A 27,219-nucleotide genomic window follows, 5' to 3' on the forward strand; every position below is an offset into this window, starting at 1 on the left:
ACTGAGGGATTTTTAAGTTTGATTTTTATATTTTTAACCATAAAGTACAGAGATATACCTATATGCCACTACATTATTCTGTCTAGGGCAGTGTTGGCTAACCTATGGCACGGGTGCCAGAGACAGCACTCTGTGGGCACCCGCACCCTGGAAAAAATCTATGGTGTACCAACATGCGTTAGACTATTCCTGTCATTTATCAGCGCAGGGAGCACTATGAATGGCACAGGCAGCACATTGAATGTAGGAGGACTATTATAGCTAAATCATAAAGTACTTGGAAGATATACCAAATTGAACTGTAGTATTCAGGTTAAATTGCTGTGTTGGCACTTTGCGATAAATAAGTGGGTTTTGGGCTGCAGTTTGGGCATTCGGTCTCTAAAAGGTTCGCTATCACTGGTCTAGGGTATAACACAGGTATGCTCTAACTACAAGCAAGATGCTCAGACAGCCCTATAGTTCAAACAAGGTAAGGGCCCTGTTTATGTCAGAGTGATTCCCTGCAACAAGATCAAAGGGGCTTGTCCCTCAAATTCTATGGACTAATTTGATCACTGTTGATTGAACCATTCAAAGCTTGGCATTACAGCCGATGCCCTGCTCGTGATCACATGGCACACTAGTAGTGCCTGCATGATTGGCATGAAGTGTATGTGTCAGAAAGTGACAACTGCCTGCTGCTCACTACAGCCATAATAGATTTCTGGGGTGTAAATGATATGTTAAATGGTTACTAACTTTTGAAACAACTTTGCATAAATAATACAAGCAATCATAATAAACCACAATATGTCTCATCACTGAGAAATGTCTCATGTTATCTGTTGTTCCCCCCCCCCTTCCCCTGCTAATTGAGTTTATCTTTGAAAAATGCTTTGAATCTGTACAAGATGGGATCAGCTCACAGAGGGATCATATAACACATTTCAAGACAAGTCTATGGAGAGGGGAGGGGGAAGAGTTAGCAGGAGCTTAAGAGACAGGCAAATCAAGAAAAACTGCTGGAGCTGAATATGAAGGTAATGTCTCTGCTTAAGTGCTTTATTCACAATCATACAGGTTAGTACTTCTCTGTCCTCCATGATCCTGGAGCTGTTTCCAAGTGAATAAGAAAAGGTTAGGAAGCAGATTCTCCTCTACTTTCTGTGTGCAATGGATTGGTCTCCACCGCCACTGGGAGAACTACAAACCAGACATTCAGCATACACAGAGGAAAACTATTAAAAATGCCAGATACAAGTGATATAATGGCCAGAAATGGCTTTATTCCTCACACACACTGTACTATTGATCAATGCAATGTTTGTTGAAAGGTTAGTGACGCTTTAAGGATGAAATACAGCTAATGTAAAGTGAAGCTCCCAGTTTGGAACAACTAGCCAGAATAGTGAATGCAGTACACGGAGTACAGATTCAGGGTTGATGTGCCTTCTCATTTGTTCCGCCTTTTCAGTTGATATGATGTGTTTGCAGCAGACCTAGCTGCCAAACCCAATTACTTTAACTTAGACATATTACACATCAAAATTAACAAAATAATGTCAGGTATGACAAATATATATTTTAGTTTCAAATGGCCATTCAGGATTTTTTTTTTATTATTTGCACCCCAGCCTGAAATACAGGATGAGAAATCCATAGTCACCTGCTCCCCGCCACTGCTTTCTGGCTCCCTTTCCCTCTTTATTTGTCTTGCTGCTTGGAGACATGTCACCATTAAGGCCAGTCCATGGCTTCAGCTCTGCACATAACTCCATCTATGAAGAAGTTGACAAATGGGGACCAGAAGACTAGCGAAGAGGCAGGGAACCAGGGAATTGGAACTGAGTGGCGGGGAGCAGGTGTGTATGGATTTAAAAAATAAATCCTGGACTGCCCCTTTATATATATTAAAAATTACATTCAACTTTGTCACATACTAAAAGCCCAATCATTCTGAATAAATATTATAGAGGAAATGTATTATTTAACCCAGCACGCCAGAATTCTGGCTTTAGAAAGTCGCAAAAATAAGACTTTGTAATGTTCAGAGCTTATCTGTAACTTTTTGCATTTTTACCAGTGTTGAAAAGAGGGTGAGAAAGTGGGCCTGTTTAGCCTGTTGAGCTGATTTAAGGTAGATTTATCAACTGCAACTTTTTAAAAAGTCGCAAAAAATGTCTCACTCTTACTTCAGTAAAGGGGTGGTATAGAAAGTGAAGTAACAGCTCAAGACAGATGTGTTAGATGCAGAAAACTTATCAAACATTCTGCAACATTTGATACATTAGGCACTAACTAGAGCAACGTAGACACCAGCAAAACTGACTCATGATAAATCTGTGTAAAAAGAATATAAAACTCAGCCCTATGGAGGAGATTTATCATTTTCCTGCGTCTCATTTTTGGCATAAAAAGTCACAAACCTCGTGTTTGTGACTTTTTATAAGTCACTTGTGAAAAATTGTCCACTTTCTGTAAAAGGGATGTGACAAAGGGGGAGTGGGCGGAATCGGTAGATAAATAGACTCATATAGATAGATAGATATGAGATATATAGATAGATAATAAATAGATGATAGATATTTAGATAATAAATAGATGATAGATAGATAGATAGATAGATAGATAGATAGATAAGTTGAAAAATCCACAGCACATCCAAGTTGTAAAAAGTAAAAAGACGGCTTTATTCACCAGACACGCGACGTTTCGATCCACTCAATGGGATCTTTTTCAAGCAGTGACAAAAGTGGGCAGTGCATAGTGCATATTTATGCGGTTTAAACATGAATAATCAATTAACAAATCAAGTACATTTATCACATATAATACAAAAAATAACAAGAAAAATAATGTTATCACTTGTTTAAAACAATCAGACTCAGCAATTCATTTACGTGTATTACAATGGCATTATTCCTTTTTATACAATACATCATAGCCATCGAAAGTATAGCATAATACATTGATTGTGAAAATAGTGAATACAGGTGTAAGTCTTTACAATATCTTAATAATCTAAAGTGCACAGGTGTACCTTCAGTTGGAGATGACAAGGATCACGGGAGTACGTAGTGAAGTCACAACACATGGATCTCGGCGTATCAGACAATGCAATGCGCATGTCAAAGGACCTTTCAGAATAGTTTAGTCACGTGATCGCGCGTACACCGGTCACGTAGTGCGCATGTCCAAGGACCTTGGAACTTGTGATCGCACCACGTGATCCCGCACCCGATCACGTGATCAAAGATGTCACGTCACAAGAAAGAGAGGAGATGCTAATGTTCCATACTATGTATTATGTAGGAACAACTGATCGTATATCCAATCATGTGATCAAAAGTATGATCACCTCATCATGAAAAAATATTAACATGTAAAGGAATACAGCTAAATTATACAGTAATCGTAATGGTATCTGCATCTCGGCATATGAAGATCCTGTCTGCATCCGCATACCCTGGACACCGTATGTCAGTGTTGGCCGCATCTCTCCGGCCCCGATTTAGGAGGTATATATATATGGGTCACTGGCTAATCAGGGGATTAAGCAGGCAACATCTTAGATGGAAGTACCGTTATTATGAGGAAAGCAAAGGAAAAGGTGTATAGTTAGCGGTAGTACTGCCAGAGCCCAATTCGAGTTATCAATTCAAAGTGGTCATTCTAGAGCCTCCCAGTCATATCGAGGAACACAACCAATGTGGCCCGGTTGTCACCGTATAGCCCCAGGTTGAAGTAGCCCCCTGTTCATAGGATTCCATTCCTGGAAATCCGATGTAACAGCCCGGGGTCATCCTCTAGGCTGGGGGGCAATCACAAGAAAACACCCATAAGAAAAATCCTCGTGTCGCCTATCCCTCTGATACCAGTGACTCCAAAAACAACCACCATAATCGGCCAGAGAATGTAGGTCATATTCTGAACATCATCGGTCACCCATTGCAATGCTATGCATGGTAATATTCACAAGCCAGGTGCAAAAAGGATTAATCATATATTATAGTGCTCAAGGACTACCAATTATTAAATATATATAAAGGAAAAGAAATAAAACTTTATGGTATAACTAATTCAGGTCCTATAATGATCCAATTGGTTGACCCTGCACCGTTCTCCCCTGGCACAAAGCAGATCCACTGTCACCATCCCCTGAAGACAATAAAAACAATAAAATTACCTTGTTGGTTCAACAAGGGGCACTACCACAAATAACTTCAAAATTGGTAGTGCCCCTTGTTGAACCAACAAGGTAATTTTATTGTTTTTATTGTCTTCAGGGGATGGTGACAGTGGATCTGCTTTGTGCCAGGGGAGAACGGTGCAGGGTCAACCAATTGGATCATTATAGGACCTGAATTAGTTATACCATAAAGTTTTATTTCTTTTCCTTTATATATATTTAATAATTGGTAGTCCTTGAGCACTATAATATATGATTAATCCTTTTTGCACCTGGCTTGTGAATATTACCATGCATAGCATTGCAATGGGTGACCGATGATGTTCAGAATATGACCTACATTCTCTGGCCGATTATGGTGGTTGTTTTTGGAGTCACTGGTATCAGAGGGATAGGCGACACGAGGATTTTTCTTATGGGTGTTTTCTTGTGATTGCCCCCCAGCCTAGAGGATGACCCCGGGCTGTTACATCGGATTTCCAGGAATGGAATCCTATGAACAGGGGGCTACTTCAACCTGGGGCTATACGGTGACAACCGGGCCACATTGGTTGTGTTCCTCGATATGACTGGGAGGCTCTAGAATGACCACTTTGAATTGATAACTCGAATTGGGCTCTGGCGGTACTACCGCTCACTATACACCTTTTCCTTTGCTTTCCTCATAATAACGGTACTTCCGTCTAAGATGTTGCCTGCTTAATCCCCTGATTAGCCAGTGACCCATATATATATACCTCCTAAATCGGGGCCGGAGAGATGCGGCCAACACTGACATACGGTGTCCAGGGTATGCGGATGCAGACAGGATCTTCATATGCCGAGATGCAGATACCATTACGATTACTGTATAATTTAGCTGTATTCCTTTACATGTTAATATTTTTTCATGATGAGGTGATCATACTTTTGATCACATGATTGGATATACGATCAGTTGTTCCTACATAATACATAGTATGGAACATTAGCATCTCCTCCCTTTCTTGTGACGTGACATCTTTGATCACGTGATCGGGTGCGGGATCACGTGGTGCGATCACAAGTTCCAAGGTCCTTGGACATGCGCACTACGTGACCGGTGTACGCGCGATCACGTGACTAAACTATTCTGAAAGGTCCTTTGACATGCGCATTGCATTGTCTGATACGCCGAGATCCATGTGTTGTGACTTCACTACGTACTCCCGTGATCCTTGTCATCTCCAACTGAAGGTACACCTGTGCACTTTAGATTATTAAGATATTGTAAAGACTTACACCTGTATTCACTATTTTCACAATCAATGTATTATGCTATACTTTCGATGGCTATGATGTATTGTATAAAAAGGAATAATGCCATTGTAATACACGTAAATGAATTGCTGAGTCTGATTGTTTTAAACAAGTGATAACATTATTTTTCTTGTTATTTTTTGTATTATATGTGATAAATGTACTTGATTTGTTAATTGATTAATCATGTTTAAACCGCATAAATATGCACTATGCACTGCCCACTTTTGTCACTGCTTGAAAAAGATCCCATTGAGTGGATCGAAACGTCGCGTGTCTGGTGAATAAAGCCGTCTTTTTACTTTTTACAACTTGGATGTGCTGTGGATTTTTCAACTTATATATCGTTGGAGGTGGATCGCCTCATCAGCCGCTGGCACTCCGACCGCACCGTACAGACAGCTGTGCTGCCCACACCTTTCTACCTAGATAGATAGATAGATAGATAGATAGATAGATAGAACTGCTATATGCATGAAACTGTCAAACACATCTAGTACAAACATTTTTACCTTTTATCTCATGCTGGCTTACTTCTCTTCTTCGTTCCAGTTCTTTTCTGTCGTAATTTAACTTTTTTAAGCACATAATACCATACTGCAAACTTGTTCTGTTAATAGTAAATAGTTGTTAAAACCATACATTTCTATGTCAACCTTTAATATATAGTTTTCATTTCAACAACCCATACAATAAAAATTCCATGCATGATACTATTTTTCTGAATTTTGGTCTCATATTTGTAGCTTTTCACATGCAGGGCACTTACATTTTTAGCATATTTTATTACTTTTCTGGGGGGGGGAACAAAGCAACAGAGAAAAGCCATTTTGATTTTTTTTGTTAATATTGTGAATATTTTCATGTTTTATATATATATATATATATATATATATATATATATAAAAATTTGACCTGGTGAACCTCTTTAAAAAGGACATAAAATTCCTGTATTACCCATGTTTTGTGTAGATTTCTACCTGAATGAAATTACTTGGAAACAACATTCTACACTGAATATGCGGGAAATTATGATATTATACCAATTAGGATGACTAGGCAACTACTTAAATCTTCCAATTGATAAGGATGGTTTGCCTAATTTGGATCATTTAAAATCACTTCCTTCCTGAGTTAACATCATGAATACATTTAGCCAATGTGATTAGTCACCTACCTATGAAAGCTATCCACCATTTTTAAGTGCACTCGAAGGTCTTTCTTTGTAAGATGGTCCAACATCCTAGCATCTACCAGGCATTCCATGAAATAACTTCTGTACTGAGGTAATCCCAAACTAGGCAGCCATTCATTACCGATCCACTCATGATTCATGTCACCATAAGCCAGGGTCTAGAAAGTGAATTTGCAAAACAAAAAAATATCAAAGTGTTGTCCCACAATAAAAAACATTACATTTTCTGTAACATTTTGTAATATTTTAAAAATACTCCTGTGTGTATTGTAGGTATATACTTGTTATAGTGCTTCTGGTGTTCTTATGTTTCCTTTCAGAACTTCCACCTGATGCATCCAGTTTCATTGAGAAAGAGATACTTCTATTTCACTGATTCTTATTTGCTGACATGCACAAATATGGAATCACTCCCTCAACAGTGTATATACGGATCCGAACGGTGTCACTGAGCTGCTAGGCACGCGTGTCCATTTTCACTGATTAAGTGGATGTTCTAAGGCTGCTTTCACACACTCCGTATTTGGTCAGTGATTTCCATGAGTGGTTGTCAGCCAAAAACAGGTGCAGATCAAAAACATAGGACAGGTGCAAATCTCCATTATGCCTTATTTCTGATATCTCCTTCTTGCTAAGCTCTTTTAGACTTTTGAAAAGTCTTCAGACACTTTCACTTGTTTCACATTCTGTTACGTTGCTGCCTTGTGCTAAATAATATGACAAAGGGAAAACAGAATGTTGAAAACTTTTGCTATTTCATTGAAGAAAAAAAAATTGCATTAAAATAAGTATTCAGAGTCAGACCCTTTACTCAGTACTTAGTTGAAGCACCTTAGGCAGCGATTACAGCCTCCAGTCTTCATAGGTACGTATGATGCCATAAGGTTTGCACACCTGGATTTGGGGATTTCCTTACATTCTTCTCTATAGATCCTCTTAAACTCTGTTAGGCTGGATGGGGACAGCCATTTTTAGGTCTCTCCAGATATGTTCGATTAGGTTAAAATCAGCACTTCGCTAGGTCACTCAAGGACATGTGTTGTTTTAGCTGTGTGCTTAGGGTTATTGTCTTCTTGGAAGGTGAACCTTAAAGAGGACCTTTCATGGGTCCAAAGAATATGAACTAAGTAGCAGGCTACATAGAGCGGCACCCAGGGATCTAAGTGCACTTACTATTATTCCTGGGCGCCGCTCCATTCGCCTGCTGTGGCTCCCGGTAATTTCTCAACATTCAGAGCAAGTAGGAGGAGACGCCAGTGTCTCTCCTTCTCCCTGACAGCAGCGCTGTCCAATCGCAGCGCAGAGCTCAGAGCCAGGAAGGTTTTTTTCTCCCTGGCTCTGAGCTCTGCGCTGCGATTGGACAGCGCTGCTGTCAGGAAGAAGGAGAGACACTGGCGTCTCCTCCTACTTGCTCTGAATGTTGAGAAATTACCTGAGCCACAGAGGGCGAACGGAGCGGCGCCCAGGAATAATAGTAAGTGCACTTAGATCCCTGGGCGCCGCTCTATGTAGCCTGCTACTTAGTTCATATTCTTTGGACGCATGAAAGGTCCTCTTTAAGCCAGGTCTGAGGTCCAGAGCACTCTGGATCAGGTTTTTAATAAGATTATCCTCTGTACTTTGCTGTATTCAGCTTTTCCTCTACCCTGACCAGTATCCCTATCCAAGCCAGTGAAGAATACACCCAGCACATGATGCTGCCACCCCTATGCTTCACCATAGGCGTGGTATTAAACAGGTGATGAGCAGTGCCTAGTTTACTCCTGAAATGATGATTAGAATTTAGGCCAAAAAGTGCAATCTTTATACAGCACAGTCTGAGAGTCCTTTAGGTGATTTTTCGCAAATGCCAGATGGGCTTAAATGTGTATTTGATTGAAGATAGGCTTTCTTCTGCCCTCTCTACCATAAAGCGAAGATTGGTGGAGTGCAGGAGTGATGGTTGACCTTCTGGAGGTTTCTCCTATCTGCAGACAGCATCCTTGGAGCTCAACCAGGGTGATTATTGGGTTTTGGGTCACCTCTCTTACTAAGGCACTTGTCCCCTGATTACGTAGTTTGCGGCCAGCTCTACGAAGAGTTCTGATTGTTCTAAACTTCTTCCATTCAAAAATTATGGAGGATACTGTGCTCTTGGAAACTTTCAGTGCAGTAGAAATTTTTTGTACCCTTCTCCTGATCTGTGCCTGCACACAACCCTGTCTCAGAGCTCAAAAGGCAGTTCTTTCCACCTCATGGCTTGTTTTTTGCTCTAATATGCATTGTCAGCTAATATGCAGCTGTGAAACCTCATATAGGCAGGGTGTGTCTTTATAAATCCTGTCCAGTCAACTGAAATTACCACAGGTGGAGTCCAATCAAGTTGTAGAATCATCTCAAAGATGATGATGAGAAAAGGGAGCCTCCCAGAGCTAAATTTAGAGTGTCATGGCAAAGGGCACTCTAAACTTATGTCCACGTGAAATCTTAGTTTTTGTTTTCAACAAAATTTCAACGTTTTCTAAAATTGTGTTTTCACATTAACCCTATTGAGTGCAGATTGACGGGGGCACCTTTTTTAAATTTTAATACAAGCCCCCAATATAACAAAATGTGAAAAAAGTTAAAGCATCTGAAGACTTTCCGCATGCATTGTAAATAGGACCTGTCACCTCTTTTGATATGTCCGTGTAATAACCGTTCTGCAGGATCGTGAGGTTCATCTGTTAATCCTAGAAATGTACAAATAATTTGACATCTGGGTGTCCAGCAGTTGGGGTTGTGTCCCTGACACGGTCTTACACTGTACAATCAGTGTAACTGTTTAACAAGGGGAATGGTAATGCTCAGTTTTAATTGTGTTACGAAAGTAATATGAGGAATAACAGGGGAATTGCAAAGGCCACATGTTTCTAAAAACATTAATAGTTGTTTAATCAGGAACATAAGCATTTAATAAAACATTAATTATATATGAAAAATATATCAGTGTAGAAGACAGATCCTCTTTAAATGATGCTTTTTAACCCCTTAAGGACCCTGCCATGGTACCTTAAGGACCAGGCCATTTTTTGCAAATCTGACATGTGTTACTTTATGTGGTGATAACTTTAAAACGCTTTTACTTATCCAGGCCATTCTAAGACTGTTTTGTCGTCACATATTGTACTTCATGACAGTGGTAAAATTGAGTAAAAAAATATATCATTTTTATTAATGAAAAATTACCTAATTGACCAAAATTTGGAAAAATTTGCTAATTTTCCAAATTTCAATTTCTCTACTTTTATAATAGATGGTAATACCTCCAAAAATAGTTATTACTTTGCATTCCCCATATGTCTACTTCATGCTTGGATAATTTTGTGAATGCCATTTTATTTTTTGGGGATGTTTTGGGGAAGTTTAGAAGCATATCTTGACATTTTTCAGAAAATTTCCAAAACCTACTTTTTAAGGACCAGTTCCGGTCTGAAGTCACTTTGTGAGGCTTCCATAATAGAAACCACCCAAAAATGACACCATTTTAGAAACTACACCCCTCAAGGTATTCAAAACTGATTTTACAAACTGTTAACCCTTTAGGTGTTCCACAAGAATTAATGTAAAAAGGAGATGAAATTTCTTAATTTCACTTTTTGGCAGATTTTCCATTTTGATCCATTGTTTCCAGTAACAGCCAAACAAAACTCAATTATTATTGCCCTGATTCTGTAGTTTACAGAAACACCCCATTTGTGATCGTAAACTGCTGTACGGCCACACGGCAGGGCGCAGAGGGAAAGGAATGCCATATGGTTTTTGGAAGGCTGATTTTGCTGGACTGGTTTTTTGACACCATGTCCCATTTGAAGCCCCCCCCTGATGCACCCCTAGAGTAGAAACTTAAAAAATGTGACCCCATTTTGGAAACTACGGGATAAGGTGGCAGTTTTGTTGGTACTATTTTAGGGTACATATGATTTTTGGTTGCTCTATATTACACTTTTTGTGAGGCAAGGAAACAAAAAATAGCTGTTTTGGCACAGTTTTTATTTTTTGTTATTTACAACGCTCATCTGACAGGTTAGATCATGTGGTAGTTTTATAGAGCAGGTTGTTACGGATGCGACAATACCAAATATGACTACTTTTTTGGTTGTTTGTTTCAGTTTTACATAATAAAGCATTTTAAAAAAAAAAAAATTTCAGTGTCTCCACATTCTGAAAGCCATAGTTTTATTTATTTTTTGGGTGACTGTCTTATGTAGTGGCTCATTTTTTTCGGTATGAGATGATGGCTTAATTGGTACAATTGTGGGGTGTGTATGACTTTTTGATCGCTTGGTATTACACTTTTTGTGATGGTAGGTGACAATAAAATTGCTTTTTTGACCAACTTTTTATTTTATTTTTGTTACGGTGTTTACATGAGGGGTTAGATCATGTGATACTTTTATACAGCAGGTTCTTATGGACGCGGCGATGCCTAATATGTCAACTTTTTTTATTTCTTTAAGTTTTACACAATATTTTTGAAACAAAAAAAATCTTTTTTTTTTTTTTTTTTTTGGAGATTGTCTTAGGTAGAGTATCATATTTGCGGGATAAGATGACGGTTTGATTGGCACTATTTTGGGGTGCATATGACTTTTTGATCGCTTGCTATTACACTTTGATGTATGGTGAAAAAAATGGCTATTTTAACACTGTTTTCATATTTTTTTTTTAGGTCATGTGATATTTTTATACAGCAGCTTATTACGGACATCGCGATACCTAATATTTATACATTTTTTATTTACTTAAGTTTTACACAATAACAGCACTTTTGAAACCAAAAAAATGATGTTTTAGAGTCTCCATATTCTGAGAGCCATACTTTTTTTTTTTTTTTGGGCGATTGTCTTATGTAGGGGCTCATTTTTTGCGGGATGAGGTAATGGTTAGATTGGTACTATTTTGGGGGCATACGCCTTTTTAATCGCTTGGTGTTGCACTTTTAGTGATGTAAGGTGACAAAAAAATGTGTTTTTTTTACCTAATATGTTTGCTTTTTTATTTATGTAAATTTTCCACAATAATATCATTTTTGAAAAAAAAAATCATGTTTTAGTGTCTCCTTATTCTGAGAGTCATATTTTTTTCAGTTTTTGGTCGATTGTCTTAGGTAGGGTATCATTTTTGTGGGATGAGATAACTGTTTGAATGGCACTATTTTGGGGTGCATATGACTTTTTGATCGCTTGCTATTACACTTTTAGTGATGTAAGGAGACAAAAAATGGCTTTTGACACCGTTTTAATTTTTTTACGGTATTCATCTGAGGGGTTAGGTCATGTGATATTTTTATCGAGCCAGTCGTTACGGACGTGGCAATACTTAACATGTCTACTTTTTTTATTAGTTTTACACAATAATATAATTTTTGAAAAAAAAAAATATCATGTTTTAGTGCCAAAGTTTTTTTTTTTTTGGGAGGCTGTCTTAGGTAGGGCATCATCTTTTGCGGGATTAGGTGACTGTTAGATTGGTACTATTTTGGGGGGCATATGCCTTTTTGATCACGTGGTGTTGCACTTTTAGTGATCTAAGGTGACCAAAAATTTTTTTTATTTTTATTTTTTATTTTGGTTTTTTTACGGTGTTCATTTGAGGGGTTAGGTCATGTGATATTTTTATAGAGTCGGTCGATACGGATGCGGCGATACCTAATACAGGTATGTCTACTTTTTCTTTTTTTCCCCTATTTTTACAAAAAAAAAATTACTTTATTTTGGGAAAAGGATGCTTTTTTTAACTTGAAACTTAATTTTTTTTAAACTTTATTTTTTTAACTTTTTTTTACACTTTATTTTTTGTCCCACTCTGGGACTTCAACTTTTGGGTGTCTGATCCCCTTTACAATGCATCACAATACTTCTGTATTGTGATACATTGGCTGTAAGTGTGTTACCGGAGTAATACACTTACAGCCTGCTTCCTGTGCAATCCAGGGGGCTGGATCTCACAGGCTCTCACGGAAGGCAGCCACGATGCCTAAGGAAGGCATCGGGCTGCCTTCCCTGCCATCGGGTCCCCATCACAGCAGCACGGGAACCAGATGGCTGCTCTCTCCCTCCCTCCACACATCGCACATGCCGCGGTCAATGCTGACCGCGGCACATCAAGGGTTAATGCGCCGGCATCGGTGATTTCAGACAGGGATCCAGCTATCAGTGACTGCTGGACCCCTGCCGTGGATCAAGCATATGTACAGCACAGGTCCTTAAGGGGTTAAATTATATTTTGTGTACTCTAACAGAAATTCAATATTTAGTCAAAACTTCTACAAGGAAAGAGAAAAAATAAATAAATAAATAAATAAGTACATTTTTTCACAGCCAGTAAGTATATACCTGTGCCCAACTTCCTTCTTCTGACTCCTTTTATGTTGTCATGAAGAAAACACCAATAAGAAACATGGAATTAAAAAAGTGATTCATTATATTAAAAGACCAAAAGCATTGTAAATTAAATGATGCATATATTTACAAACTGCAACATTTACATGGTGCTTTTAATTACTGATATGCAGGGGCGTAGCGTGGGGGGGGGGGGGGCCGTTGCCCCGGGCGCAAAATTGCAGGGGGCGCCAGGCAGCAAACACTTCAATGAGGGTCATGGGAGCCATCCCCTCGGTTCTTCCTCATAGGCTTCAGGCTAGTAGCCTGAAGCCTTTGAGACAGTAGAGCGAGCGTAGTGTCTAGAATGTAGTTGATCCTGGGAGGTATGATGTCAGGGGAAGAGGCGGAGTCTCGTCATCCAGGGGGAGGGGCCTAAAGATGTGCGGGAGATTCTACAGAGCAGGAGCAGAGTCTGCAGGTAAGTATGTGGAGGACTATAGTGACTGTTATTTTTACCTGGGGGACTTTTTGCAGGGGCTGAAGGGAGAAGGAATGGAATCATCTTTGTACTGGAGACTGTATGTTAGAGGGGTCTGAAGAGAGGGTAGTGGGGGTGATATTATTTACATGGGACTGTATGCTGGAGAGGCTGAAGGCAGGGGGTGATATTATTTTACATGGAACTGTATGCTGGAGGGGCTAAGGCAGGGAAGTGATGTGTCTTACATGGGACTGTATGCTGGAGGGGCTGAAGGCAGGGGGGGTTGTATCTTACATGGGACTGTATGCTGGAGGGGCTGAAGGCAGGTAAGGGGTTGTATTTTACATGGGACTGTATGCTGGAGGGGCTGAAGGCAGGGGGAGTGATGTATTTTACATAGGACTGTATGCTGGAGGGGCTGAAGGCAGGACGAGTGATGCATTTTACATGGGACTGTGCAAGAAGGGCTGGAAGGCAGGGATGTGATGTATCTTACATGGGACTGTACGCTGGAGGGGCTGAAGACAGATGGCAAAGAGAGGGAGTGTAATATTATTTACATATGACTGTATGTTGGAGGGGCTGAAGGCAGGGAGTGATGTATTTTACATGAGACTGTATGCTGGAGGGGCTGAAGGCAGGAGAGTGATGTACCTTACATGGGACTGTATGCTGGGGGGCATAATTATTACTATAATACTACAGAGGGGGCCATTATAATATTAATAATAATAATGCAGAGGAGGAAATAATAATAATATAGAGAAGCCAGTATATATTATAATTATACAGAGGGCATTATAGTTATGGGCACTACGGGGAGGGGAGGTCTGTTATCTGAGGATAATAGTAAAGTGAGAAATCCCAAAAAAATTCTGTGAAACTCTGCATAGATGAGACGCAGCTGAAAGAAGTTATCATGGTGGTCCTATCTCCGAATGAAGATGCTGAGGAAAGTCTACATCACAGGAGAGGTCACTGGATGTAACAGGTATGGTGCGGTATTCTCCTGTATATTTCATAGCAATGTATGTTATGTCCATCCAAATATCTGTTTGGGGGGGTGGATATAGAATTTGGGCCACCCTGCCGCATCCTGGCCCCAGACTTCAGGTCACACTGTGTGTGTTCTGAATTCTGGGGGCTCACACCCATCTACTACATTATCTGTACTCAGAGAGTTATCCCTGTGTTATCTGTGGTGTTACATAGGACTGCAGATGACATCTACTGCATTATTTGTAAAAAGGGGCATGGTCAGAGGTGGGGGGGGGGCGCAATACTTGGCTTGCCATGGGTTCTGGCAACCCACGCTACGCCACTGCTGATATGCAAATGAGTGATTGGGGGAAAGAGATGGGGGTGAGTATTGTGGTGCTCCTGTAGGCTGATATCGGATGAAGGGGTTGTCCCATGACAAAGACCTCACCACAGGATAGAGAATATGTGTCTGATCAGCAGAGATCTGACCAATCAGAAGAACAGGATTCCAGTGTTACCCTATTTGAATGGAGCTTTACAGTATTGCCAAAGACAGCCGAGTTCAGTCTCTGAGCTATCTCCAGCAGTCCCATAGAGTTTAATGAAGCGGCAGTGCACATACATGTCTGTCTTTTTATTCAAACAGGGGAACACTACTAGGGGGCCCCATATGTCTGATCAGCAGGGGCCCCTGCATTTGGACCCTCAACGATCAGACACACCACTACTATGTAGATAGGGGATAAGTCTCTGTCATGGGACAATGTTTTTATCTTAGTTTTTTCTCTGTGATTTTTGCTTAGTCTGTAGTAAACACTTGAAGTAGTGGCACCACCTTCAGGTGTGAATGCGCTTCTATTTTATCCTGGGAGTAGCATTCTTCTGCACTTTTGCCCCTCCTATCAAACAGGCTGCCTTGATTAGGTGGTACATATAGCAGTGTGTGCTCCTCATCTCATTGGTTGCTTCATGCACACAGAGGTGACTAGGAGCAGCACATTATATGTGCAGGGCATGCTCTCCTGAACATAGATGCCCAACGGCATAAGTAGGTTTATATTAGAACCTACCTGACTGAGATCACCTTGGCGCGGGTAGGCGGGCACAGATGTGTTTTGCTCAAATTATATTGGCTGAGAGTCTTGGATTTTATCATATCAGAATGAGGGCTTAGTCCATATATAATGCTTGCACCTATTGTGTTAGTGCATTATTATCTGTTTTCTGTGTTTTTTTTATGTCATGGGATAACCCTTTTAATCTTTTCTAAATACAGCTCAGCGATCACTAAGGGTTTGCAGGCAGCACATTTTCCCTGCAGTAACCACTGCACTGCAGAGTTAGGCCTCTTTCACACGGGCGTCGTGTGTGAGGGCCGGATAGGATGCGGGTGCGTCGCGGGAAAATGTGCGATTTTTCCGTGTGAATGAAAAGCGTTTTAATGCGTTTTGCACGCGCGTGAGAAAAATCGGCATGTTTGGTACCCAGACCCGAACCCAGACTTCTTCACAGAAGTTCGGGTTTGGGATCGGTGTTGTGTAAATTTTATTATTTTCCCTTATAACATGGTTATAAGGGAAAATAATAGCATTCTTAATACAGAATGCTAAGTAAATTAGGGATGGAGGAGTTAAAAAAATTAAAATTAAAAATTAAACTCACCTCATCCACTTGTTCGCTCTGCCCGGCTTCTCTTCTTTCTTCTTCTTTGATGACCTAGGAGGAAATGGACCTTTGGTGACGTCACTGCGCTCATCACATGGTAGAAACATAGAAACATAGAATGTGTCGGCAGATAAGAACCATTTGGCCCATCTAGACTGCCCAATATACTGAATACTATGAATGGCCCCTGGCCCTATCTTATATGAAGGATGGCCTTATGCCTATCCCATGCATGCTTAAACTCCTTCACTGTATTTGCAGCTACCACTTCTGCAGGTAGGCTATTCCATGCATCCACTACTCTCTCAGTAAAGTAATGGTCCGTCACATGGTCCATCACCAAAGGTCCTTTTCCTCCCAGGTCATCAAAGAAGAAGAAAGAAGAGAACACGGGCAGCGTGAACAAGTGGATGAGGTGAGTTTATTTATTTATTTTAACCCCTCCATCCCTAATTTACTTAGTATTCCGTATTAAGAATGCTATTATTTTCCCTTATAACCATGTTATAAAGTAAAATAATAAAGATCGGGTCCCCATCCCGATCGTCTCCTAGCAACCATGCGTGAAAATCGCACCGCATCCGCACTTGCTTGCGGATGTATGCGATTTTCACGCAGCCCTATTCACTTTTATGGGGCCTGCGTTGTATGAAAAACGCTCAATATAGAGCTTGCTGCGATTTTCATGCAACGCACAAGTGATGCGTGAAAATCACCGCTCATGTGCACAGTCCTATAGAAATTAATGGGTCCGGATTCAGTGCGGGTGCAATGCGTTCACCTCACACATTGCGGCCACGCGGAAAACTCGCCCGTGTGAAAGAGGCCTTACTATATACTATACTATACTATATCCACATGCAGATCTGAGATACAGCTATTGGACATGTGACATGTTAAACATTTCTTTTGCATGTTTCCCATGTAAAAAAACATGTTGCCAATTATCCCACAGCGAAACTGCATCAAATTGTGTTTTTCAGATGTGTTTTCTGATGCGGCCAATGTCTGAATTTATCATAAATGTAATGCTACGTATTGCACATTCTTATAAATGTACTATTAAATGGTCACACTGAATCCAACAGAGCTCTCTTAACAGAGAGGGACTTTCCCATCTCTATGATGTCTGTAAGTCTTAACAGGACATATGGAAAGGAGTTCTGAAGGCAAAGCCTTTCAATTAGTGATTACCATTATAGTGTGACCACTATAGCTGGTATATAGGTATTATGACTGGCACTATATCTACTATGTATATATCTGTGTATATATATATATATATATAGTGGCAAGGTGTACAGTGCAGGAGGGTGTGTATATCTCACCCAGATAACTCAGCTGGGTGAGATAACTAAAATCCAGAAGTGTGCAGTGGTCTCAGCAAAGGATAGTTTGCCTAGACAGTTTTGTTTACGTTGTATTCTGGGCTGGATTTTATTTGGACTGGCAGTTAGGCTTGGTAGTGGGAACTGCCGGTCCACACCCTTCCAGCACGGGTATTCCCTCATACCTGAGGTGAGCGCAGGTGAAGCCTACCCTAATCAAGGCGGCATAAAGCCTATCCCAGGCTGTCAGTCTGGGGAAGTGTGTGTGAACCTGGTGCAGAGGCTCTGTGGGTGGTCTCAGTCAGGAGGACTGAGGGGCCACAAGGCTATGCGATGCCTGATCGCTTTCCGGTGTGGAACCGTGTTTGTTGAGCGGACTGATGGAGGCTTGGAGCCTGAGACCCTGAGCATAAATCTGAGATTATAGGTGAGTCAGGGAAATAATAATTCTGTCAGGCAGGAGTTTATTTTGTATACTGTATATTCCGGCGTATAAGACGACTGGGCGTATAAGACAACCCCCAACTTTTCTATTTAAAATATAGGGTTTGGGCTATACTTGCCGTATAAGACTACCCCTGAATGCCCAGCCCTCCCTGTCTTCAAGACGATCTTCTCCAGTCCAGGGAACTGACTGGGATCTGTGGATGGCACTGATATGGGGAGGGGGATCAGTGGATGACACTGCTATGGGGAGGGGGATCAGTGGATGACACTGCTATGGGGGGATCTATGGATGACACTATATAGCATCTTATGCTATATGTGTCATCCACAGATCCACCCCATGACAGTGTCATCCACAGATTCCCCCTCCCCATAACAGTGCCATCCACAGATCCCCCCCTAAACAGTGCTATCCACATTTCCCCCTCCCCATAACAGTGCCATCCACAGACCCCTCTTAAACAGTGCTATCCACATATCCCCCTCCCCATAACAGTGCCATCCACAGATCCCCCTCCAAACAGTGCCACCCACAGATCTCCCTCCCATAACAGTGTCATCCACAGATCCCCCCCATGACAGTGCCATCCACAGATCCCCCTCCCATAACAGTGCCATCCACAGATCCCCCTCCCCATGACAGTGCCATCCACAGATCCCCCTCCCCATAACAGTGCCATCCACAGATCCCCCCACCCCGCCATGACAGTGCCATCCACAGATCCCCCTCCCCGACGCTCAGAGGAGTATACATTTATTAACTGTGATCTGTAACTTTAACTTTAAATGAGCGCTCATCTCTTTACTAGGGTACCTTACTCTCAGCTCTGGTAATAGGCAGTGCGGGCGGTGCTCACTCACTGACGTCACGCGCGTGCGCCGCCTAGTGGAATGAGCAGGCACGTGACGTCAGAGAGTGAGCGCCGCCCGCACTGCCCGTTACCGAAGCTGAGAGTAAGGTACCCTAGTAAAGAGATGAGCGCTCATTTAAAGTTAAAGTTACAGATTACAGTTAATAAATGTATACTCCTCTGAGCGGCGGGGCCCTGTGTATTCTAACCCCCAGGCAAGCGTCCCCGTCCCCATGGGAACGCCTGGGGGTTAGAATATACCATTGGATCTGAGTATATCCGGCGTATAAGACGACCCCCGACTTTTGAAAATAATTTTTAGTGTTAGAAAGTCGTCTTATACGCCGGAATATACGGTAACTGTTTATGTTTACGTGGGTGTGCCGCAATAAAACACAGTTTGGCCCTTAAATCCTGGTGTCCGTGAAGATATCTGTGAGTGCGACCCCCTCAAAGAAGGCGATCCCTTACTATATATATATATAGTATCACATAGATATATCAGCTCAAATGTTATAATTTCATAATTAACAGTAATTCCAATGTCTTAGCAGTGGAAAATGAAAAATCATGACCAACCGTTTTGGCAGAAGCTGTAAGATTCTCCATTTCCTCATGGGTAACCCATACATTACCAGAGGCCTATTGATGAGACGCATGGAGTAGGTGGTGAGATCCACATTTTGTAGGCAGCATTAAAGAAGAAAGTCAGCACCACTGTAAGTTAATAGTGTAATAACATCACAATCAGCAAATACACATCAACCACAGGGTCACAGGTGCCCCAAAGCTCCCACATAAGCTAAAAAAATAAAACTATTGCCTTGCACACATTGGTATATAAAGTTTCTAGTACTTTATATCAAAGGAGATTCTAAAAGGAGCATGGCAACTCTGAAAGAAAACTGCCAATGTGAATCTATACTGCAGCTTGGGCTCACAATATTTCTTTGTCTAAAGTCCACTTGAAAGGTATGAAGAATGTTTGACTTTATAAGGGAGCTTTATCAAGTCCTAATAGACATGCATTTAAAGCTACGTTCACACGACCGTGAAAAACAAATGTGTAACAGACGTTTTTTTAATGGCTATCACACGTCCATTTTAAGAACAATGGTAGTCTATGGCGTTATTCACACAGCAGTGTTTTTTGACAGCTAGTGAATAACGGACGCCAAAAAATAGAACATGTTCTATCTTGTCCGATTTCACTGATCGAAAGCCCCCATACATTTGAAGTTGACCTTGTCTAATGACCATTTGTCAGAAAGGCATCAGTAAAAAAAAAAAAACATCCGTTAACGTGAATGTAGCTTAAGAGTCTGCTAAAATATCACAAATTGTACCAAGTTTGTCAAAATGGTGCACATGGCATAGTATATTTGGTAGTTGCTTTTATCAAGTCACACAAGATAGTTAACAGACTCACGGTTCTTGATGTTGGAGGAGCTGATGGACTTGTAAGCGAGACCATCTCTTGAATAGCAAGGCGAAGTTTCAGACGATGCAAGGGATTGCTGATCCCGATTTCTCTCTGAATTTCAGTGTCTGACAATGCAGACATAATGGCACCACTCTTAACATTGGCACGACAAGCTGCAACATACCAGGCTGGCATTCCTAGCCATAACTGAAAGAAAAATGTAAAGTCAACTTGCTTCTTGAGAAATAAGAGCATTTTGTTTCACTGTGCAATCGTTTTCCCAAGTGCAGGAAGATCATTTTAAGGTCATGAGGTTTTAAGAATTCACGAACTTGAAGAATCTCACGCCAGTGTTATGAGCATTACGAAGACGTCAGGAAGGTTTCATTACCTGACCATTTTGTAATGCTTGGTAACTATATAATGGCCGTACTGCATGTTTCTTGTCTGCATTCATTCCATATTTATCCTGAATATGGCGCTAAAGCAGGTTTTTTTATTGTATTTTTTATGTCTCATGTTGCATCACTGTTGCATATATTAGCTAGTTGCGCCGCAATCTGGCCTTAGTGATTGGCTACAGCAGTCACATGCATGTCATCATGGTGGCCATAAATATGATGTCATGGCTGCAGCTATGTGGAGGGAAATATGGAACAGCAGCTCTGAGCTTCTTACAGTGACGCCCGCATTTCAGCAGAAGTCAAGCCCTATTAGAGCTGACTTTAGAGCCATTCACTTGCCACTAGATTATTTGTAAATAACCTGTTAAGATTTCATTGACATGTTCTGAGTGTAAGATGATAATGATAAAAAAGGACAGGCACAAGTTCGGAATGGATGTAGGGTGGGCTGTCACAATAATTTCCTTTTGTGAGCCCAACTGGTGCCTCCATATGTGCTAATGAGGGTCCATTCACACGTCCCTGTGTGGTTTGTGGATCCACGGATTCGTGAATCCACAAAACACAGACATCGGCGATGTGTGTTTCGCATTTTGCGGACCGCACATCGCCGGCACTTAATAGAAAATGCCTATTCTTGTCCGCAATTGCGGACAAGAATAGGACATGTTCTATTTTTTCGGGAAAGGAATTGCGGACCCGGAAGTGCGGATCCGCAATTCCGGATCCGGAAAGCACATTGTGCTGCCCCATAGAAATGAATACGTCCGCAATTCCGTTCCGCAAAATGCGGAACGAAATTGCGGACGTGTGAATTGAGTCTGAGACTGATAGATGGTATTGTCATTGTGCACACTGTGTTAAAGTCTCTCGTCGGAGGCATACAGTATGTCGGGAAGACTCCTACATACTGTATGCCACTGTACACGCACACAGTGGCATACGTCGCCCAATGACGAAAACGTCACAAAAAATATATATATAATACACAGTTTCCTTTACTTGCAATGGTCCACTGTATAGGAAGACTATGTTTTCTGCACTTTCTTATACAGCAGAAAAAAATTGTATACTGATGTATACTGCCTGATGGTGGCTAGCATTTTGCATGGCTTACCTCAAGCCAGGATACTACAGTTGGTCCATCCCACTGAGCAAATGGCAGCCCTTTCCTTCTGGCCTCTTCTAAAAGTTCATGTCTAAGAAAAAAAGAGTGGGCAAACACATGCACATTAATTCAATCTCCTAAAGTCTGGTGTCTCCAATACCTGTACAGTTTATGGGTGGGTTTCCACATAGTAGCTACAATGCAAACACAGATTTGAAGGTAATACCTCTGTTAACCCCAAAATTGGCGGGCAGGCTTCAACCCAATGTGGCAGCCATACCGCAGCCGCTATGTGGAAACCTAGCCTATAAGTTCATTAGAACCAATTCTAAAGTTACATAAAATATTCTACAGATTTATTTTGGTGAACAACTGCTATCTATAATTGACTAAAAGGTGTGTTGAACACATTGGCTGCCACCAGGTTTGTCAACCAGAGTTTCTCTCTTTTCTGGACAACTTGACCCAAAATCACAGCCAACATTTTTTTATGGACGAATTAGAAATCCATAATGAATAACGATGATTATAAGTGATACAGCTCCATATACTGATAATGACTCATTACCAGCATTTACTGTTAGCTGTAAAATGATGATAATTACCACCAAAATAACCTACTCATGAACCACCACCTTTAAAAAAAAAATCTAAATTTTTTTTTCATGAACACACGAAAAAAAGTCAACTATTTTTACGGACTGTCAAAATTTTGTAGACGGTTGGCAACCCTGGCCGCCACAACTAGCTGAGAAACCAAGACTAAGGGGAAATTGGACCTTGGGTGGTATGTGTGGTTAACCTATAAATCAACCAGGGTTAACTATTGTTTCTTGATTACCAGTAGGTTTCTTGAAACCCACTTTACCCTGGTTAAACTTGATGGACAGAGATTTTTAAAACAAACTGTACTTAGTAATAAACCGATAACAGCGATGTTGTAGAATGAACACTGAGGAGCATATAGCCAACACTTTCATAAATCTTAATTGTACAAGGATGTGATTTTTATCAATGAGTTAATGTTCTTATGAGATATTGGAGATACAAATATGGGGTAGTGTAAAGTATGTGATTTATAGTCCTGGTTTAAATGTTCTGATCAGATATTATAGGCAAAGTTATGGGGTTGACAACATTTCTGTATCAAACTCTGGGGTGTTTCTCAAAGATAGCACTACTATTTGGCATTATCTCAAAAACAGTGTTATCACTGTGAGTTCAATAGTCTTGGAAATAAATGTGGACTACAAAAAATAATATAAATCACATGTCTATGCAAGATGTATTTCTTTTCCTGGGTACATTGCCATTCTGCCATAAATACCAGTGTTCTCATAAAATACCTACTCCTTGTACACTTAAATTAACCTACACAGCAGCCTCGGATTGTTGGGATTGAGTGAACAATTTCAAAATTTCAAAATAGAATTACTAGACTTTTTTTTCCACTTTTGGCATTTATTAAATTTTAGATGCCACTTTTTATGTATGAAGCAAATAATATACTTTGAAATATGTGTAGCGCATACCTAGTCCAAATGCAGAATGGAAACCTGTGGTGACAAGAGCTCTCTGAAACCAACAGGAAGGCTACTTGTGCAATTTAAATCTCAATGGGACATGTAGATTATGTAGTAAATCTTATATGAAATCGCTACAGCGCTGCCACATCTTAGAGTGCTGAGGATTAACTACAGCATGGATCACTTTTATTTCACCTTGCTCAGCCCAAATTGGCTGTATATTCAAAGTTAGGTATGGTGTATTTCTTCTCAATACGTTGTATGACACAGTTTGTGAAGGAAATTTATTATTTTTTTCAACAACTAAATAATGTGTATTGAAATATGTTTCTCACCTTTATCTTGCCTATAAACCTATGAAGCTGTTTTGAGCAGCAGGATTACAAATTTTGCCTTTAGATGAGCACTGGACATAAGAGAATAAAGACACAGAAGTCGGAGTACTGCTTGTACATTGCCATGAGCTTTACGCCCTGCTCTCCAGTCTATCCCTGAAGAATTTCTCACTCTCTACTTGAACTTGGATCTAACTTACTGTGGTTTGCAATAAGCAACAGAATGGATGAGCTCAATTTTTGCATTTGCTTAAGGAGATTTTAAAATAAATAGATCAGAAAGATCTAGCACATTGGGGCAGATACTAAGAGTACATACACATGAAAGTGAAAAACATGTGATTAGCCCCATAGACTGCAATGGGTCTAAAAAATGGCCGTCTGACGTGCCTTCATTCAACCATTTTCCACTATTACATGAATATACCCTAATCCCGTCTAAATTTTCAACGGTGGAAACTCAGGGTACAGTCACATGACAGTGGAAAATGGCAATTTTTTTTTTTACGGCATCACGCAGCAGTTTTCAGAATCATTGCAGTCCATAGGGCTATTCATATGGTGGTTTTTGTAACAGCCAGTGAATAGCAGAAGTAAAAAAAATAGGTCATGTCCTACTTTTGGGCATTTTGATGACCAGACGGACCTTACTGAAATCAATCGGCCCATTTTTAATGGCAGTTTAGAAAGAAGTGCGCCTGTCTAACAGCCGTTAAAAATAGGTACATGAGCGGTGCGGAAGGCAGGGAGTAATAAAAATATAAAAAAAATACTGAACTCACCTATGGCACTCGCAGGAACACTTGGTCCACCCTAAAGGCAGCAGGACCTGATGCTCCCTGCGTCGTGACATCATATGATCATACTTGGAGCACCAGGATCTGCTGCCTCCAGTGTGGACCAACCTATGGTAAGATTTTTTTTTTATGATTTGTTGTCACTACCAGGGGTTGGGGGGTGTTACTATATATATATATATATATATATATATATATATATATATATATTGATACTGAGGGTACAATGCCTCTAACTTCTGTAGTGCTTGGCTCTGGGTACAGTTAGGGCTTCCACCAGGTATTGCCTGGCTGTGATGTATAGGTGAGGAGGCATAATGACACTCTATTGAGCGATATCTGTGGTTTGTGGGGTTATGCAATCCAGCTACAATGGCATCACTGTGTAATAATATTAACAGTTTGGGGTGATGATAGCCTACTGCCTGTAGTGCTTGGTGTCTTGGTTGATACTTCCTAGTATTAGTAGTGGCTGGGAGCACTACAAAGAGGCATTATTTATACTAGGCAGGGCTATGGGGGGGGGGGGAGACCATAATATATACAGAAAACATGTTTGGGGGCATTATATGTACTGAGGGCACTGTGGGTGGGCATCATATATACAGTACCAAGATCATTGCAGTTTTTTTTTTTTTTTAAAAGCCAATGAAGTTGATCCGTTTTTAATGTAAGTTTTTTAACAGACTTTAAAAAAAGTATGTAAAATGGGCATTAAAAACAGATAGATGGACAGAAAATTGATGCACACACTGATACAAAATAGCCATGAAAAATTGATAGTTTATACGTTTTTAACAGATGTTTTTTTCCACTGTCGCCTGAGTGTACCCTTAGCAATGCCAAATTTTAGCTCATTTGTTTGCACTAATCAATATCCACCAGAATTATGCCGTACTGCCTTTGCACCAAAATTATAATGGGCTTAAGACACTTTTTGCAACTCGTCTGATAAAGGGAAATGTCTTAGCACCAAAATAGGTAGTTTAAAGATATACTAAACGGTCGGAACCAGATTTATCATCCAGCATCAGCCACTGTGATGACTCTGGTGCAGTTTAAGACTGTCTAGTCTAACTTTACATTGCCTTACCTTTGTACATTTTTTGCGGATTTGATGCGGACCCATTCATTTTTAAAGGGGGTGCAAAAGATGCAGACATTACACCGTGTGCTGTCCGCATCTGCACTTCAGTTCTGTGGCCACGCAAAAAAAATAGAACATGTCCTATTCTTGTCCATTTTGCAGACAAGGTTAGGACATTTCTATTGACATTAAAAAGAAAATGTTGGGATGCACATGGCCGCGATTTGTGGGCCATAAAACTAATACGGGGGTGTGCATGAGCCGTAAGTCACACATCCTTTTAGTGAAATCGCAGGGCTACGATGAGTTACCATTACAGCCTGGGGCATGATGAGGCTTCCCAGGGCTGTCATAGTAACCTCCCTGCTAAGCTGTGAATGAGGAACAGCTAAGCAGGAAGTGGGTGAAAATCCCATTAACCTTAATAGATCTTTATTAGGGTGAATGGAATAAGGAATCAAAAGACTTCCGGTTCTAGCCCCTAAGGGGGATAATAGTTATTAAGTAAAAAGTGAAAAATGTATCAGAAAAAAACTAAACTCTAAATTATTAAAAGTTTAAAATGCCCACCCTTTCACAATTTTACATATAGAAATCTATAAACAATAAAAAATAAACATATTCGGTATTGCCACATCTAATAAATGTCTGAACTATTAAAATATTTTTAAAAATCTCCTGTGCGGTGCATGCCATAACAGGAAAAAAATGAAAAACTCACAATTCAAGATTTTTAAGTCACCCTGTCCCCCCAAAAAATGGAATAACAGTGATCAAAAAGCCATACATACCACAAAAATGGTAGAATATAAAAATATAAAAAATGTATGGCTGTCAGAAAATGGCGATGCAAAGAATTTTTTTTCCCAAAGGTTTTTATTTTTTTCAAAGTAATAAAACAAAATAAAACCTGTACAAGTTTGGTACTGCAATAATTGTATTGAGCTGCAGAATAAGGACCTCATGTCATTTTTAGCGCACAGTGAACTTTGTGATTTCAAAACCTCAAAAAACTTTTTTTTTTCAATTTTACCCCACAAAGATTTTTTTTACCGTTTTCCAATACAAGACCTGGTTAATTAAATGGTGCCATTAAAAATGCGCCTTCTAACGCTGAAAATATGAATGGAAATGTAAACGGAAAAACTCAATGATTTCTTCGGTGCTGTTCTATGTGATGTTGGTCTGCTACTGGTAATATGCTATGATATGGCATGTGACTGCTATAGCCAATCACTATCCTTAGTGGTCTACAGTTGAGGATAGTCATGCATTCCGCCATGTCACTGCTGCTCTTTGTAAACATACACTGGACCAGCGAGAGAAATGGGTAAATATATCATGTTTTTTATTTTAAGAAATTGTAGGGACTGTCCAAGATTTTTAATGAGCTTGGACAACCCCTTTAAAGTAATTTTTTTTAGCTTACCTATTACCTGACTACATCCCTTATTTAACCCTTGTCCTGAAAGATACAATTATAAAAGTAAGACTCTGCTCTGGAAAGTAATTGAGTCATAGGGGACAACAAAGAGAACATTCTCAAGGAAGCTTTTGGTGATCTGTAGAGATCACTTAATGTAACGGAACCTGGAAATCGGACAATATTAATGGATATCTATTCGCAATCTAATGAAACCTGAGTTTGCATACTGGAGTAGTACAAACATGGCGACTGGCAGGTGATCGAGACTAAACTGCTATGTTTACAGTAGGTAAAAATTGGATTGGCAATTGCTTGCTAATTGTTAATGGCTGCTTGTTTTTGTAGGTTTACCCGAAGAACCACACAACCACT

At 40.3% G+C, this 27,219-nt stretch overlaps 1 protein-coding gene across 1 annotated transcript in view; it reads right to left on the minus strand.

Annotated features, from left to right (window-relative positions):
• The window catches only part of PPFIA2 (PTPRF interacting protein alpha 2), a 385,317-nt gene that overhangs the window by 19,912 nt on the left and 338,186 nt on the right, over nucleotides 1-27,219 (minus strand). The window contains exons 21-26 of the mRNA XM_040408503.1: nucleotides 21,686-21,767; nucleotides 20,171-20,371; nucleotides 19,321-19,383; nucleotides 13,001-13,027; nucleotides 6,627-6,802; nucleotides 5,962-6,059 (exon numbers count right to left, since the gene is read on the minus strand). Of these exons, the coding sequence (XP_040264437.1) occupies nucleotides 5,962-6,059; nucleotides 6,627-6,802; nucleotides 13,001-13,027; nucleotides 19,321-19,383; nucleotides 20,171-20,371; nucleotides 21,686-21,767 (647 nt within the window). The remainder of the gene's footprint in view (nucleotides 1-5,961; nucleotides 6,060-6,626; nucleotides 6,803-13,000; nucleotides 13,028-19,320; nucleotides 19,384-20,170; nucleotides 20,372-21,685; nucleotides 21,768-27,219) is intronic.

This window comes from Bufo bufo, chromosome 1 (genome assembly GCF_905171765.1).
Source record: "Bufo bufo chromosome 1, aBufBuf1.1, whole genome shotgun sequence".
NCBI classification, from domain to species: Eukaryota; Metazoa; Chordata; class Amphibia; order Anura; family Bufonidae; genus Bufo; species Bufo bufo.